This window comes from Ambystoma mexicanum, chromosome 12 (genome assembly GCF_040938575.1).
Source record: "Ambystoma mexicanum isolate Mex_15411 chromosome 12, UKY_AmexF1_1, whole genome shotgun sequence".
Lineage (NCBI taxonomy): Eukaryota > Metazoa > Chordata > Amphibia > Caudata > Ambystomatidae > Ambystoma > Ambystoma mexicanum.
The window spans coordinates 462,834,537-462,853,389 of NC_090936.1; the positions used below are offsets into that span (position 1 = coordinate 462,834,537).

The 18,853-nt window shown below is 46.0% G+C and overlaps 1 protein-coding gene across 2 annotated transcripts in view; it reads right to left on the reverse strand.

Annotated features, from left to right (window-relative positions):
- The window catches only part of LOC138513665 (protein mono-ADP-ribosyltransferase PARP12-like), a 322,728-nt gene that overhangs the window by 41,882 nt on the left and 261,993 nt on the right, over positions 1–18,853 (reverse strand). For both annotated transcript variants that reach the window (XM_069628723.1, XM_069628722.1), the window contains one exon: positions 11,010–11,161. In XM_069628723.1, the coding sequence (XP_069484824.1) occupies positions 11,010–11,161 (152 nt within the window). The remainder of the gene's footprint in view (positions 1–11,009; positions 11,162–18,853) is intronic.

Genomic DNA, 18,853 nt, shown 5'->3' on the forward strand with positions numbered 1-18,853 from the left:
TCTGCAGGGAGCATGGGGTCGGGTTTCCCACTACTTGGCATGCTTTGCGCCACGTTTTCCAACCTAATTCTAGCAGTCTCGCTCTTCCTTGTATCTCTGGTTTAGATAGCCATACCATTTCTTTTAGAAAAAATAGGGCACAATCCCTCCTCAATAATCTGGCTTCTGCCGTCTCTTCTTCGGACAACCATCTGGCCACATACTGAAGCTGCCCCGCCAGGTGGTATATCTCGAAGTTCGGTAGGTTTATGCCCCCTTTGTCATATGGGTTCTGCAGCTTCCATAGGGCCACCCTATTTCTGGAATTGTGCCACAAAAAGCCCCTGCATAGGCTTTGGAGTTTCGTGAAAAAACGTTTGGGAAGCATGTATGGGATATTCGTGAAGAAGTGTAACAGCCTGGGAAGCACCACCATCTTGAGCAAGGCCGCCCTTCCCACCATGGCCAGGGGGAGCTTTGCCCAGAACCCCATGTTATTCTTGATGCCTTCCACTGCCCCCTTCGTGTCATATTTATATTTGTCCGCAGCCGTATGTATATGTTAATCCCCAAGTATCTAAATGTCTGCCAGGGTATTGGCAGGATAGGAAGATTCACATGCGGGGTCCCCCTATGTCTCCCCAGGGGGAACATGCAAGACTTCTTGGGGTTTACCGCTAAAGGGCCGCATAACGTTCCATCACTGCCAGGACATACTGCAAGTTTTCTTCTGGAAAGCACAGGTATAACAACATGTCATCGGCATACAATGATATCAAGTGTGGTCCCCCCTTCGTATGAATGCCTATCTCTCCGTACTGTTGTCTGAGGAGACAGATCGCTAGTGGCTCTAGTGCAAGAATATATAGCATGGGGGACCAGGGGCAGCCCTGTCTTGTGCCCCTGCTGAGTTGCCATTTATTTGAGATTATCGCGCCCGTTTTGACCGTTGCTATTGGGGAGCTGTATACCATCTTGACCCATCTCAAATACCCAGGTCCCATCCTGTATTCTTTCAAGGCCGCCAACATCCACAGCCACCTCACGGAGTCAAAAGCTTTTATTGCGTCCAGCGAGACTATTGTCATTTCGCCGAGGTCGCTCTCTGACTGTTCTATGATATGGTGGAGTCTCCTATGGTTGTCGGTTATACTTCTGCCCGGGACATAGCCTGTTTGATCGGGGTGTTTGAGTTTGCTAATTACCCTTTTGAGTCTATTTGCCTGCACTGCAGTGAGAATTTTGCTATCTTGGTTTAAAATAGATAGGGGTCTATATGACCCACAGTCTGTGCTTGGCTTGCCCAGTTTCAGGAGCGGGATAATCACTGCCTCCCTCAGAGACTCCAGCAACCTTTCCCTCTCAAACGCCTCGTTTAGCATGGCCAGCAGCAGGGGGAGTACTTCCTGCCTATATGTTTTGTAAAATTCACTAGGGAGCCCATCCGACCCCGGGGCTTTACATGTGGGTAGATGCTGAACCACCGTCTCTAGTTCCTCTAGTGTGATTGGGGCCTCTAGGTTCTCCCGTTCTTCATCATTTAGTTTGGGTAATCCTATGTCTTCCAATGTTTCCTGAGTCTCCCGACCCACCTCCTCCCCTGTATCTTCATAGAGGTGTTTGTAGAATCTGAGGAACCCCTCATTCACTCGCTCTTGAGTGTTCCAGGTCTGACCTTCTTCTCTCTTTATCTCTCTGACTACTGGTCTCGGTGTCTCATTTTTATATAACCATGCTAACAACCTCCCTGGTTTGTCTCCTCCTGCGTGTTGCCTATCGATATATTTTTATAGCTCATTTTACATAGCCTTTACCAGTGCTCCCTCCTGGTTTGTTGTAGTAGGTTCACTTGTTCAGCATCCTCCTGTGAGGTGCCCTCCCCCTGCCTCATTTCTTCCAGTTTCTTCTCTGTCTCTTGCAGCTCTCGCTCTATGCCAGCTGGAAATTGTATGAATATTCCTGTCAGGAGGGTATACCAGGTACTCTGCAAGGTTTACCAGGCAGTTGACATTGTAAAAGGATCCCCGGCTGGAGGGAACACCAAGGGATCTGAAAACGTTAAAGAGATGTCCTGGCAGGCGAGTACACCAGTCAGCTGGAAATTATATGAAGATTCCTGGCAGGGGAATATATCAGGTAATCTGCAAAGGTAAAATAACTTTAAAAAAAGACTATTACAGAACTTTTTGCTTCAATAGAACTTTTTGCATGAACAGGAACCTTGTGAGACCAGTGAAGACACAAGGAACTGTTAGCCAAAGAGACACTTTTTCCCATCCTGTTTAAGAATCCAGGGGAAGGGACCCACCCTCTGGATCCAACGTCCAATGGTCTGAATACGTACGTGGAAGTATGCCTGCACCCCCCATGCAGTTTATTAGTGTACCGGGTATCAGCCAACGGTCAATTCTGGAATGTGAATTGTGTACAGTAGAATAAAATGTATAGTCACGGGTTTGCGAGTGTAATATTCTCCACGCATCTACCATACCCAATCCAACCTGTTACATCTGCGCAGCTCTAGATAATTGATGCACCTTGTTCCCAGATCTATCCAGGCTGAGGTCCACAATAGTATTAAAGCCCCCCCTCACCCACAGGACCGGGATTAGGGGATACAGTGCTAGCATATCTGTAATTTGTGTGTAGAACTCTGGGTCATCTGTGATGGGCCTGTATATATTTAGTACCACCACCTCTAGTCCTACCAGAACACCATGTGTCAGCACATAACGCCCCAAGGGGTGGCTTTCGGTACATATTGTATTGATTTGTGAATCAAAATCATGACACCTTTGCTTTGGGTCGAGTATTGTGTGTAATAGCGCTGCGTGCCCCAGTTCTTGGCAAATCTTTTGCAACCTGCCACTAGCGAGTGTGTCTCTTGCAGGAAGAGGATGCAGGTTTTATGTTGTTCCACATAAAGTTGAAGCTTCTGCATTTTAGTGTAATTACCTAACCCTCTAATGTTCCAGCTCATGCAACCTAATGTGTCAACTGCCATCTAGTATCTGTGGGTAAAAAGCATCATACGCAAGGCGGCCACCAGGATAGCACCCCATTAAGCAAGCACTGATGGATCTAAGCCATCCGACAACCTCATCACCCCGTCAAGCATTTTCTGTAAACTGTACCCCATCCCACCTCCTGCCACCCCCACCCCCTCCGAACCAGGGGGATGCAAACCCTGAAACATATATAAACCAAACCATTGCAACCTAGCATAGGGAGGCTGTTTGCAACGAGCAGCCCACTTCACAACACAACAGTGTACTGTATAGTAGGCACAGTATCGTATGAACTACACCAGGACAGAGGAAACAGAGGATAGTGGCCACTGCAGGCCTGTTACAGGAGAACAATTGTCCGTCCTCCCCAGTGTCTTAGCTACGGCTGTAGCAACAAACAAGCACTTAGCGGAAGGACTATAGGGATCACCCTGGGAAGTGCTGGTCCAAAAACGTCATCACCTCTTCAGAAATCGTGAAAAAGTATGTCTTCCCAGAGTGCTCCATCCGGAGTCTGGCAGGGAACATCATGGCATATTTAACCCCTAGGTCTCAGAGTCTCTTTTTCACCACAAGATTTCTGCTCCTGATGTACTGCGATGGAAAAGTCGGGGTAAAGATGGATCTAGTTCAATCGCAGTAGTAGCTCCCCCATAGTCCTGGCTGCACGCAGCAACGCGTCCCTGTCCCGGTGGTTCACGACTCTCCCAATGATTGCGCGGGCAGGGGCCCCCAGTTTAGGTTTGACATTTAGAGATCGGTGGGCCCGCTCAATAGAAAAATGGAGTGAAAGCTTAGGACCATCACGTCCACTGCCACCAGCCATAACTAGGAGATTGTCTATGTGACCTAAAAGTCACAGGAGCAGAGAGAAGGGGCATACTAGGTATCCCTTTGGCACTCCATATGAGGTGGTGTGTGCCAATCTCTCAGACTATAATGTTTTTGGAGAGATACAAGGTATCACTCTATCCTTAAGAACTGTAGTTACTCGAGGATAAAAAAAATAATCCCAAAAGAGGACCCTAAGGGTCCCCAGCAACACTGCCCATAAGGAGCTGTGTGCTGCAATATTAAAATACAGATGCTTTTAAGAGTTATGGGGTAAAATAGCCTCCATAGGAGAGGTAAAGATAGTTCCAAAAGACAGAGCCCATAAGAATGAAACAGTGGAAAAAGGCTCCACTCATTCAGGATTTCAGAAAAAGGTCCAGAAGTCCAGCAACACGTGCTGGGGGTCTCACTAAGAGAGGGGATGAAGCATAACACGATGAATCTTCTTACAGGCATGAGTAGTGATGAAAAAAGAGGAGTGATGATTGAGAAGGACAAGTGGGGAGTTAGGAAGATGAGCTTGAAAGAGAGAGTAGGATGCACTGAAATGAATGCTCTGTACTGGAAGCCTTTAGACTTCAAAGCTGTGTTACATTTTTATTGAATGAAAATGTTGTGCTGCTGTTCCAGGTCTTTAAATGCTGAAATGAAGTCTTGCTGTTGGTGTCTGCCTACCAATTATTCAACGTCCTCTGCGTGTGGGACACCATATTGCTTTGCATTGAGTAGCGTGTTGGTCTTTTGTTTTGAAGAGCCAAAAAGTAGACGTCAATGTATTGCTTTCATGCAAGGTTTAGGGCTGCATGAAATTCTATAGGACCATGCAAATCAGTGAAGGTGATTGGGGAGGCTGGATTTCAAAATGCTGAATACTTGAGACAGTGTCATCATATCTGGGAGAAGGATCACTGCAAGTTTGTTGGCTTGGAGTTTTTCTGTCGGAAGGGCCTGGAAAAAGGTTGCTTGATTCCTACTTTATGTAGCAGGTGGGAATAATGTTTACTGCCATTGCAGCTGTGTCACCAACCTCTCATGCAATCTTTGATCTCTGACAATGCAGCGAAAGACTGCAAGGGTGGTGCATAGAACATCAATACACCTTGAATGTTTGAATCTTGAGACCTTTGTGTAGAAAGGCATTTCTTTAGGATAAGGTAGCAATCATAATAGTATCATGTTTTCATATAGCTGTTATTGCCATATTTCTCTGGCTGCCAAGCACTGATTTTATGATTACTCACCTCAAGCAGCAGGCTGTTTTAACAAGCGAACGTCAGATGTATTGCTTAGATTTTTTTTAGGTCAATCATTTTATGACACATACTCTCCAGTTGTTATGTGTATTATGGAAATACAAACATTCCATGCTTTTGGTAAAATAAGAGTAAATAGTAAACATTTATTTCATGTTTAGCAAATTAACTTAGATATTGATTGTTGATCTAAATTGACCCTTGATTCATGAGATTAGTATGGAGTAGAAAGCCCTGGAAGACGGTACAATATTTTGCCTGTAAATGGAAAATGCGTTTGCATATTACGAACTGACTGGAGGAAGCCAGAAGAATCATGTGGATGGTTTTCCTAAGCACAGAAAATAAATGTATTTAGGTCTGTAGCTCCGCATGCACGAGTTGAGTTAACAGTAAGTGGTAGCTTAATGTTGACCAATGGCAACCTTGGGGATTAAGTAGCCTAGTATCCTGAATTCATCTTTATCTAAATGTTATGTAAGAGCTTTCATTGGAAACATTAATGTAGTTTAGCCCAATGTAGTATTGCAATGTTTTATTATCCAGATTAGCCCTCATTACAAGTTTCCCATTTCAATGCTGGTGATTCCGCCAATCCGGTAGTACCATTATCGGCTACCGGCATTGAGGAATCACCAGCATATTACAACTCTGCGGGTGCACACATCCGGCAGCTCCGGAAACAGTAACCCCAGCAACCTGGTAATAGGGGTAAAAATGCCACTAATAGCAGAACCGTCCTCATGATGCCGGAAACAATGGCACTGGTACCACTGGCACCGGAAACAGCTTCATCGCAGGCAGCCATTTTGGAAAACACAATCCAATTTAAATCGGGCATTTCCTGTAGGCATCCACACCCACAAACACCGCCAGTGCACACTCCACCCCCAAACATCCTGATGGGGCCAAGGAACATGCAATGTTCAAGTAGCATAATGCAATTGCATCAATGTCACACACAGGCTCCTAACTGCTATGTTTTCTCACCCTAACAGGCTCCTCCACTGACAGTGACAGCGCCGGTCATTTCGCAGGCTGTGCAAGACCCAGTCAGGCTGCCAGAGGGCCCACACATACCATATCTGTGGCAACGCTGGCCTCATAAACCCAGCCAGCTGCCCAAGCACAGCCAGCTGCCCCAGAACAGCAGCCTGCTCCAGAGGCCCAGGCAGTGGCACACCCTTGGCGGCCATCTAGAATGACCATCAGCCATCAGGCCCCCACATCACATGGAACCACCTCTGATGAGGCTGAGGTGGCAGATTGAGGGCAAGACACAGAAGGCACGCCACAGAGCCCCACCTTTCCCTCCCCCACAGCCCACCACAACCATCTATGCCGTCTATCAGAGAGCTGGACGTGTGAATTCGGCAGATGGAAGCCCACCCTGAGGAGATGGTTGGGGTCCAACGCCAGCAGCTAGCTGAGGCCCAGCTGATTAGGGAGGCCATACAGTGTACTGCTGCCGCTGTGCCCATGCCCTGGGCCGTAACACTTCTGCCCTCATACAACTTGCCCAGATGGTTCGTGAGGGGAATGAGGGTGTGTCTGCATGGCAGAGACTGTGACTTTATCTTTGCAGGCAGACTTAATCTGTGCAGGCAAACCAGCAGGGCATGGGCGCACAAGGCTCAGACCGCACCTCCAGCACAGCCACCCCTGCCCTGCTCCCAGACATATGGATAGGCCTGCATGTGGTAAGGGCCCTCATGGGAAGAGGCACAGGGAGGGAGACTCTTGACTCGGACAGGTGACACTTTGTTGTTACATTGTTTGGGGAGGGGGTGGTGGTTGTGTGAGGAGGGGGTGGGGCACAGGGTGTTTGACTTGTAGTTTGTATTACATTCAATACATTCATCTAGTCACTTGCAACAATGAGTGGACAGCCGTTATCCATGTGTATGAATTTTATTGAGTGAGCACATCAAATACAGTGACACATCAGGTTGCGCACAGTGAAGGGACTTCAGAAGAAGCTGTCTGATTTCTTGTCGTACAAAACGCCCATCCCAGGCGTCCATGTGCACGTGACTATGCCTGGCTGGTGCTGTCTTGCCAGCATCATCACCATAATAATCTCTGCCCTCTGGTGGTGGCATGTCGAGGTCTGGGTGCAAGGGTATGTTTCGTCTAATGCAGATATTATGCAACATTGCACAGGCCAGGACTATCTACCCCACCTTCTCTGGCCTGTACATAAGAGAACCCCCTGAATGCTATAGACATCTGAAACGTGCCTTTAGGAGTCCAAACGTCTGTTCAACAGTTGCCCTTGTTTGCACATGGGTGCGATTGTATGCCATGCCCTCCGGCGACTGTGGATCCCTCAGTGGGGTCATTAGCCAGGGCAGTAGTGGATATCCGGAAACACCTGCAAAAGGGGTTGTGCGGGAGGCAAAAGGTGAGCCATGGCATGCATGTGGCAGGACTGATGTTCTAATGGCACGTTATTCGATACCATGATCCTCCATGCACCCAGAACCATGGTAAGTATGTGAGTCATGCACTGTGAGGCACCTTGTGATGGCATTTGGGTGTCATCCGTACCAAGATGTGTTGTACTCCCTGGGGTGGATTGATGTGGGTGGGAATGCACTAGCCAATAACAGGCCCAGCATCCATATCCCCATGGTGTGGTGTGCTAAATGCGATGCCACCTCCACAACAGTGTCTGCACACCCCACATAACCCACGCACTGCGGTCTGGACATGCACTGACATGCATCAATGTATGAGAGCACAATTGTGCACTGGCATTCAGACAAGTGTCAATGGTCCACTGCATGGGGAACTCTGACTTTTGACTTTAACTTTTGCATTGAATGTCTGAATGCATGGAAGGTGGTGCATGGCAGTGGTGTTGCCTGTGACTGAGGGTTCCACAGGGTCTGTGCATGCATGCATCTTGCTAGGACATGCCTTCATTGGCCTGGGTGGGATGGTGCACTGCAGGTATGAATTTGTTGGCATGGCAGTGTTGCATTCTGGTACCTGTAGTGTGTTGCCGGCTTGATTCCTCAGGGTTAATTGTATGTACTTGCCACTGACTGACAAGGCAACAGTCTGGTGTTTCACCCGTGCTTTGTGGCCTGACTTTTGGGCATGCACTGGTTGTACCCTCTGATGCTTGGTGTGGGTAATGCATTTGTGTCCTGTCCCTGCCCCCCTTGGCCTGTGCACCATGCAGCAATGTGTGTGTACTTGTCCATGCACTCACCCAACATCCAGGTCCTTTGTCCACTGTCCTGCACCATGTATGCTGGCAGGGTGCTGTTCCGCAGAAACAGGGTGTCGTCGGTTGACCCTGGGAACCATGCGCAGCAGTGCATGATGGTGAGGTCGGCATTGCAGGTCATCTGTACGTTCAGGGGATGGGACTGCTTGTGGTTCCTGTACACCTCCTCTGTGGCGTGTGAGGGCACCAGCTGAACATATGTGCAGTCCAATGCTCCGAGCATGTTAGGCATGCATGCAAGGGCATAGAAGCGGGCCTTGGCATTCACCTGTGGCAGGGTGATTGGGAGGAAGATGTGCTGGCCCACATTTATTTATTTATTTTAATTTCTGTATCGCGCCACACACCCGTAGGTCTCAGGCTGCACATGGCGCAGGAGGGCCTCCAGTACCTCTACCAGCACTTTGGAGAAGGCGGGCTGCGATATGCCATGCAGCTGGCCCATGAAGTGCTGGAACGTGCCTGTGGTTAGGAAGTGCAGGACCGACACCAGCTTCAGCAGCGGTGGTATGGCTGCCCAGATGCAGATCAAGCTCCCTATGTCGCCCGGGATTAGGGTCATTAGTTCTTGAAATGTCTTCCTGTTTAGCTGGTAGACGGTAGGTATCTTCCCATCTGTCAGGGCCCAGGGTCTGGCCCTTGTGCGGGGTATGACTGCTTGCCCCTGCCTCGCCATTTTCATCCCAGCCATCATCCTCCTCCTCTCCCTGGCCTCCTACCACCATTGGTGCTTCTTCAGCTCATTCAGCTGCACTGCAGCATGCAGCGTCTCCATGGCCATTGCTACCACTGAGAGAGGCAGCATGGTTGCGTTGGTGGAGTGGCCTGGGTGTGGGCCTTTTCTAGTGTTCCTGGTTGCATTGGGTGCACCTAGGGGGAATTGGTGCACCTGTGGCCTATTTGGGACCATTTACTGCCTGGTCCGCGATGGCGGTGTTTCTGGCATTGTTTTTCTGGTGCTAGCAGCATTTTTATGCCGGTAGTACCAATGATACCATGTTCGTAATTGGACACTGGCACTGTGGTAATGGTCTTTCCGACATATTTCTGGGGATGCCGGTACTTCCGATGTCTGTGTCTCCGGTACCGGAGGCACAGGGTATGCTGCTATCAGTGCTGGTGTTACCGACATTTTGGCTCGGAATCGTGCGATCCGGTAATAGTGCTACCGACACATTATTACCAGACTGCCAGACTTGTAATGAGGGCCATATGTGTTAATGTCATATTGTGGATTACATTTTTCAAATAACGTTTAAATCATGTAGAAGGCATAGAAGAGCTTATGTCTACCTTCATCTGTAGATTCATTTCTGAGTTATACATCAGACTGATGTCATTTGATTGACGAGTGCGTGAGGGTGTGTGTGTGTTTGTGTGCATGCACCGCGTGCATATGACATTCATTTATGGGATTTCACCAGAGAGCCTTCAGTCTACATTGCAAATAGGGTAAATATCTGAATGGTATGGCCTATGGACATGATGTGTGCCTGTGAATAATAATGAGATGCCTGATATTGGATAGAAACCTTTAAAGATAATTTTGATACAAGTCTTAAATGTAATAGTGTCATGTTGGTATCGGAACAAATGCCTTGTATTACTAATAGATACAGTCTTTTTGACAGATGACTTGATTAATTATTATAATAGTGCATTGAATGGGCCTCAATACACGGAAGGCGATAAACCATGGTGCTATTAGCACCATGGTTGCCGCCGGTTCCATACCGGTACCACCATGGAGAAAAGGGGAATTACCACCCCATTCCAAGGTTGGCGGGGCGGTAATTCCCCCTTTCTCCATGGCCCTTCCCCATTCCCATTTTTGCCCCATAGGGCATAATGGGAATGGGGAAGGCGGTAATTACAGTACCGCAAATTGCGGTACCGTAATTAGCACCAAGGTCCCTTTGCGGGTCCCAACTTTAACGGCTGGTCTACACCAGGCGTTAAGGTCGGGTCCCGCAAAGGGACCTCGTAGTAAGGCGGTAATGGTTAACGGTCACCGGTACCCTTACCGGTGACCGTTAACCCTTACCGCCTTCCGTGTAATGAGGCCCAATATGTCATAAATAAAACTATTTTGAATCAATGTACACTCATGCTGATAAAAAAACGAAGAGTGAATAATCAATAATTTCTGTGGATCACTCTCTGATCTAGAGTTAATATTAGGTGATATATAACCACGCAGCAAAACTTTGTTGTTAGTCAACCATTAACCAGTTATTTCATGGTTTAGGTAATCTCCTTCAGGCTGAACACAGATGTCCGAAGCGAGGGCTTAACTATTTTACCAGCAATTAAGATAATTCCATAACATTTGTTCTGTGTATTTCTGAGATAGGGCGCATCAAAAACAGTTGGATTTTCAGTTGTGATTAACAATTTATTATGGGAATGCCAATTGTTTATGGTGCTTGGGAGTGGAATACCCCTATTATAATATCAAATGAAAATGGCAGATGTAAAGTAGAATCATCACATGAATGACATTTTGTTTCTAACGAAATGACCTCTATATGCAGAGCACTCCCTATTCATACAGCAAAGATCCACATCAAAGGGGCTTGAATACTAAAATACTGCTCAGTAAAGGGACATGAAAACTGGAAGCATAGTCGTTAACCATTGCAGAGCTCTCATAGCCAAGTAACATGGTTTTGCCCTTTTTAAAAAAGAAATACATACCTTGTCCAAAAACCATTACACGCCCTTCATATATTCTCCATTCAAAGTTTTCAAGACAGATTGTAGGCACGTGACCAGTGTCTGTACCATGGAATAATTTCTTCTCAAGTACATCCTTCTGGTTGTTCAATTTCTTCATTTTCTCCATCTGCCTAGAGAAAAATGTTTGATATGTCAAACAGTAATTGTAAACTAAAGCATCCCTAGTGTGTTGTACTCTGCCCTGTACCATTGCTACTGATAGGCCTCTTAAGCATGTCACTGCTACAGGATAACTCTGGGGTGTCAATGTACCCTCATATGCTCATGTCGTGAGTCTGAGCCATACGTGTACTGTGGGTATTGCACCTATTGCTTGGACAAAGACTGCTCAAATTCATTTTGCTCTTTTTTACTCTCAGATTTGACCACCAAAATATAGATGATGGGTTGGTGGTCAATCAATATTGTTGGGGGTTGAGGGGTAGTGAGGGTTGGATGCTCGGGGTATCCCCCCATTTTCTCTGGCCACAGATTTGAAAGGAAAACAAGCAAAAATCATTTGAGCATTATTTTTGATCAATAGACCTACATCTGTATTGTGGCCTGCTAGTGCTGAATCACCATTCACACAAATAGTCTACAAAATACAAGACATAGAAGAAGAAAACACAACACTGAGAACTGCCTTTGTGAAATATATAACTCGAAGAACTCGAACTACCGCAAACTCAACCCAAGCAAAGAAAAAATAATGATCATCACAAAAAACAGAGGCGACAACCACTACATCCTCCGGCCAACAGAACTGGGTCGTCAATTGTAAAACACCTCGGAGTCCTGATGGACAACAAACTTACTCTAGAGCCACAAGTTAACGCTCTAATCAAGAACTGCTTCTTTCTCCTGCGAGCGGTAAAAAGGATCCTACCATTCCTGTCATTTGCCAACAAAACACTCACCATCATCGTTCTCGTCATGTCCGGAGTAGATTACACCAATGGCTTATATTTAGGCATGCCTGAATCACTTTTAAAAAAACTCCAATGCATACAAAATGCAGTGTAGAGATTGCTCCTCAAATTACCCTGAAGAGAACACATCAAACCAACACTGAAAATGCTACACTGACTACCAATAAAACAGTGAATCAAGTTCAAATCAATGTTCATAGTGCACAGAGCAATCCACAACCAGGGCACAGAGTTCCTAAGAGAAAAAATAAACCTACTTCGTCCAACAATGTTGCTCAGATCCAGCAGCGACACCCGTTTCGAACCAAAACCATACAACAAAAGAAGTTTCGGAGGATCCTCTTTCTCTAACCTCGCCCCAAAAATCTGGAATGAGCTACCAAAGAACATACGTAACACAATAGATCATCTCCTATTCAGAAAACTCCTAAAATCTTGGCTCTTCACCCCATAACTAGAAAGAATGCCTATGGGGACATTTACACAGCTGAAACATTGCTGAGAGAGGAAACCGATCCTCTCTATCCCCTAAGCTATCGCCCATTAACAGAAGTTAGGGAAGAACAATCTACGGCACATCAACTTACCTATTGAAAGATAGACTAACCCACCCTGCCTTCTTGTTTGCAGATCCGCCTGAGCGCCTAGGGAACAAATCCGCTGGGGACGGTGCGGGTACAAATACCTTTAACATTAACATTCCTTGTTACAACAGAGCGGTTCACTCCTGATTCTGAGCTATTACCATGTGGTTCTTCTTGAGCCCAAGTCTCAGAAATGCAATACATTATTGATACTACGGGTGTCATTATGAATTGGGTGCATTTTTGGCTGGGAACACTGCCAAGAAAAATACTACTTCTGCCAGCTGTGCTCCTAAGAATCTGCCCAATTCATACATACTGCTGGCCCCAATTGTGATGGTATAACTGGAATACCTCTGGCGGTATTCCAGTAGCACACATGTGTGTATCTTTTCATATGGATAGTGGAAAAGGATAATGCTACATAGTGCTACACAGCACTCCTGTACATTTGTGCACAAAAGGGTAATTTCGGACCCTTTTATGCAATATATGTGTACGGTTATGAGGGGACATCTGAGATAACCATCTTGTCGCCACTTTGCAATGACCCAATTAAAATACTTGTTTTCACTAAAGCAAAGGGTTGGCCCGTAATTAGAAGGAAAGGAAAACTATAACTGTACAAAGATGAATTCTTTAGATACAAGTTTGAGTCAATTATTCCAACAGAAACAAGATGAATTAGAGTGTTTAGGGGCAGCCATATGTGAAAATAAGGGTTTAATAATGCAAGGGGGGACATTCCTGGAACTTGGTATGGTAATTTATAAATGCGTATTATACAATGGATTATATTTTTGTTTCAAATCCAGGTTTTTAATCGGTAGACACTGTCTTCTTGAGAGAGACAAAAAGGATTGATGCTACCTTTCTTGTCTTTAAATTGAGACTTATAATGCCCCTGAAGGATATACAGTATAATGTAGGCTGGCTGACAATAAATACAGCAAAAATATGGAATTAGATGGTCACATCTAGATATAGTAAAATTAATTTCCGGATTCCTTGAGGGGTATCAAGTGAAAATGTGCAGGTAAGGGACTTTGTTAAAATGGATTTCTATAATCAGCCGTGGTGGGAGGATTTTGGGAGGCCATCTTATTTCTAATATACAGGGAATACACGGAGAGGTTAGCCAATACCCAATCAAGGTGAGGAAGCAGAGCAGCCCTGGTTTAGTCTCAGGAAGAGTGTGAGAGTGGTCTAGGGCTACAATGAGAGCACACAGAGCAACACCAATAATTCAGGCGAGACAGTAAGTATAATATAAAACATACAGTTATTTATTAGGCCTTTAGTTATGCACTAGGCATGTAAAAGTCACTGGTAAGTACTGTAACACAAAACCATATATAACATATGTACACATTCACCATTAAGAGACTAGAATTGCATATGAATCAATTACCAGTCCAATACAGATGAGCAGGAGTTGTCAGATGCAAGGAAAACAGGCAAAACCAACACAAGAACAGCTTCCCTCAATATTAATAAGTGCAATCCCAGTCCAATACAGATGAGTAGGAGTTGTCAGATGCAAGGAAAACAGGCAAAACCAACACAAGAACAGCTTCCCTCAATATTAATAAGTGCAATCCCAGTCCAATACAGATGAGTAGGAGTTGTCAGATGCAAGGAAAACAGGCAAAACCAACACATGAACAGCTTCCCTCAATTTTAATAAGTGCAATCCCAGTCCAATACAGATGAGTAGGAGTTGTCAGATGCAAGGAAAACAGGCAAAACCAACACAAGAACAGCTTCCCTCAATATTAATAAGTGCAATCCCAGTCCAATACAGATGAGTAGGAGTTGTCAGATGCAAGGAAAACAGGCAAAACCAACACAAGAACAGCTTCCCTCAATATTAATAAGTGCAATCCCAGTCCAATACAGATGAGTAGGAGTTGTCAGATGCAAGGAAAACAGGCAAAACCAACACAAGAACAGCTTCCCTCAATATTAATAAGTGCAATCCCAGTCCAATACAGATGAGTAGGAGTTGTCAGATGCAAGGAAAACAGGCAAAACCAACACATGAACAGCTTCCCTCAATTTTAATAAGTGCAATCCCAGTCCAATACAGATGAGTAGGAGTTGTCAGATGCAAGGAAAACAGGCAAAACCAACACAAGAACAGCTTCCCTCAATATTAATAAGTGCAATCCCAGTCCAATACAGATGAGTAGGAGTTGTCAGATGCAAGGAAAACAGGCAAAACCAACACAAGAACAGCTTCCCTCAATATTAATAAGTGCAATCCTGAGATGGTCTGGGGCCTTGTTGCCAAAAGTCACATGCTCCAACGTGTAGCCTTTTCAGGTAAAGTTATTCAGAAATGATGCAGTGGGCTGTGGTGGTACTTTTAGAATGTGTTCAAAGTTAGATAAGTATTTAATAAGGTACAGTTAAGTCAATCCCATTCACTAGGGTAGGCCTAGGAGAAGATCCTTACCCCAGGTTCCACCACCACAGGTCAGGTCAGAGTAAGTTAGGGTTAGGAATTTACACCCAATGTTATCCTATGGAAGACATAGGTGGGGACAGAAATAGGTATGTTAACTTACCCCACTGACACCGATTTTACCAGATACCACTGCAGGTCTTCCAGAGTCCATTGGGGACACAATCCTCTACACTTGGTTCGGGTGAGGAAGGCCTAGGTGCTGTGGGTGCACTGGGCACTTTCTGTGTTGGGAGTCAGTTGCGTTGCACAGCAAACAGTTCCAGTCAACATCCAGAAGGACACCCAAAATGTAGAAGAAGTCTTCTACGGTGCAGACCTCCTCAGGACACCTCACAGGATTGAAGAAGGAGCGTTCCAACAAAGGTGCCTACGGTCAGGTGTCGACAGTGATTGTACAGCTGTCAACACAGAAGCAGCCCCAGCACAGCTTCCTTTGAAGTGAGATGGCTGAAAATGCAGGAGCAGGCAACTTGTAGCATAATCTAAAAATCTGCAAAATGTCAAGGCTGTTCTAAGAACAAGGATGCCTGCAGCGAGGTAGCCCAACAGAGAGCTGGCCAGTCCACTGGTTGGTACGGGGAGGCTCAGAAGGCATGGATCCTTGAGCAGGGGTCGAGTCTGGTTGTTTCCACCAGTCCAGGCGTCGAACCACCATGAGAGTTTTCTTGAGATCAGGGAGAGGAACAAGGCTTCACTTGGCCAATCACTTGAGTTGATGCTGGTCAGCTGCAAGGGTCACCTTTGGGTCGTCGGCAGACTGCTCTTCTTCGTAAAATGATTGGTTCCAATGATGATCTCTAGAACAGCTGCAGGCGTGCTCCTTTTATCTGAGATTCAGGCTGGGACAAGCCTAAACCCACCAATGGTAAAGATCTGCAAGATTCAAACAGCCAGAGGTTGTCCATTCCTGAACAACCACTTGTCACCACATATGCCCAGCAACCGACTTTCAGGAGCCACAGTTTGTGGATTGACAATAGACAGTTCCAGTCTCCTTCTCTGGCTCACACTCACAAAGCCCCTAAGCTTTTCCTGGGAAAGGGATTTCCATATAAGGCATTTCCTGACCTGAGAAGGCAGGAAGAAGCCAAACAACAATGTAGCCAAAGAACAAGCAGAAAATCTTGTGGTACAGCCATTTTAACTTGCTAGCCACGTTTAGTAGCCATTTGCGGAAAATGCGAAAGTGCACAAGTAAAGAAATCGCAAAAATTGTAAAAATCACACAGCTGTCTCCGGCTTGTCAAAGTAACCAAAAAGTCATTATAAAAAGTTATAAGGACTCAAAGTATCCTAACTGCATATCATGGGAAGTTGATGTGTGCAATTGTAAAAATACAAGGATTCACAAAGAAACGTAGGAGTTCATTTTCTAAAAATGAGTAATTTGGCAGATGAGATCCTTTACATTCGTACAGCAATGTAAATGGTTACGCGCTGCCAAATATTCATCATTTGCACTGCGGGGTGCAAATGCAAACGATAAAAGGTGGTGTACAAGCGTGTACGCCGCCCTTTGCCCTTCACAATTGAACTCTGTAGCGCAAAGTGAGTAAACGCTGGCTGGCATGTTGTGTCCATCATGTGGGCGGGCATCTGACGTGTTTGTCCACTTGTCTTACAACCTGTGATTTCCCTTCCTGTCTGCAAGCTTTCTTGAGCCCTGGGAACAACCAGAAACAAGTTCCACCTGTTTTGTCCATCATAGGTGTGGATGTGGGCAGCCTCTGTAGAGGGGCGACGGCATTATAAGCATGTAGAGACCTATTAGCATGCAGAGAGAGGAATATTGTCTTTTTTCTTGGTTGCTGGCAGTGGTGTACTGAACGTGTGGGTGGAAGCAGTGAAGCTGTAGAAGACCTTTAGAAGGTAAACTTCTCTCTGTCTGCCCATTTCTCCTTCTCCCCCTTTCCCTCCCCTTGTTCCTCTTTCTCCCCCAACCTGCTCTATTTTTCCACCAGTTGACCTCCCGACTGCCTCTACCCCCAGTTACTTTCTCTCTCTCTTTCCCCTCTTTCTCTCTCCTATCTAGTTCTCTTTCTCTCTCTCTCTCTCCTTCTCCCCCTCTCTCTTTCTCTCTTTCTTTCTTTCTTTCTCTTTCTCTTCCTTTCCCTCTTCTTTGTTCCCTTTCTCTTTCTCTCTTTTCTTTCCTCCCCCTTATATCTTTATTCAGAAACAGGAGGAGGGCTGGGTTGGTCAGCCTCTCCTTTTGTTAAGTAAAGAGCTAACATGCAGCAGGAAGCCCATTAACCGTGCTTGGTTAAAGGGCATCCACTGCATGTTTGCTCTTTATTCAGAAACAAAAGGAGATGTCAGGGTTAGCTCTGACTCTGATAAACCCAGTTGTAAATACCAACAGGGTCTCCTTTCATAGAGTGACTTTCACCCCGAGAGCGCAGCCTGCAGAGATGTAAAAAACAACCTGACAAGCTAGGGCATCAGGTGAAAAGGCAGGAGCAACCAGCAGAGCTAGAGAGGGGGAAAAAGAACAGATGCACCAGTATCAATACCTCTGTTAAACAACAGACAACAGGTAACAAACACCAACCTCTGACAGTAGCCATTTCCTACCTGATGTTGCAAAGATGAAGGTGATGAACCTACTTGAAAACCTCCTGGCAGGAAGTCCTAAAAGTCAGGTGTTCCAAACTATAATGCCAGGGTGAGCTCAATGAAATATACTCCAAAAGAAAGGACACCTGACGCCTACGGCACAAGGGTGCAATCTAGGGAGAACAGAGGCAGGCAAAAGTATTTTTCACTCCTTGAAGTGAGTCCTTGTTTCTTTAGATAAGAATCCGTAGAAGAGTCTTTGAGCAGAAAGAAAATCGCAAGCAAAAATAAACCCAAGTCTATGAAAGAGTTAAATCCAGGCGAGGTGAGGAAAAAGTAAAAAAAGAGTGAATAACAAGGCACTCCAGGATAAAAGGGCTAAAGTCTGGGATGTAGACAGTTAAGGGATCAAACTTAGCCAGTCTGAGATGCATGAAGTGCGAGCGCACACATACACACAATGATAATAGTTTAGGATAATGGGATGGCACTTGGGGTGGCCAATTATTCTAGCAGCCTCCCCACTCAGCTTGTCTCTCTCCAGCTCTTGCCTTCTTCACTTGGGGTGCCTTCTCCCGCCATGCATGCAAGGGTACTCCACAGGCCCCCGGGTCCCATGAAGTTGACCGTTTCTAGCCCATATGGCTACCATTGATGTTCCACTTTGTGCCCGCAGCCCTGTTCAGACAATCATCCGTGTCCAGTGTGCCTACCGTACTCTGCCGGCAATAGGTCTACTTCTCTGTCAGTAAAAATCTGTTCCTGATTTCTGACCTGAACAGATATTTTGGTGCAGTTATTTGGTATTCGCACTCTTCGGTGAAGCCTGCCTGTTATTGCCAGAGGAGGGACCCAGTCCACCTGCATAGTTAACATGCCCTCACCAGGTCTGTTAATCCTTGCCCGAAAAATGTGGCTCTGCCTGGGGTCTCCCACACAGCCTTCCCCCTTTTGGCCTGCCTCCCAAGTCCACACTCTGTTTTCACTGTCCTAAGGACACAGATTCCCAAGGTCAGGATGACAAGGAGCAAGCAGGCCAAGCATCTGATATCGAGGGAAGGTGCCCCCATCTATCTCCCAGACCAGTGCAGGACTACACACTAAATGCCATCTGGGAGAGGCTTAACCAGATCAAACAAAATGCCATATCATATCATGTCAGGAGGCAATGCAGCAGATAGCCCAGGAGCAACTGGGACACTCACAGGCAATGGGTGATGCAGAGCTAGGTGCTTCAGGCAGATGGCCACTTGCCTGGATCATCTATTGTCGGCGTGAAGCACA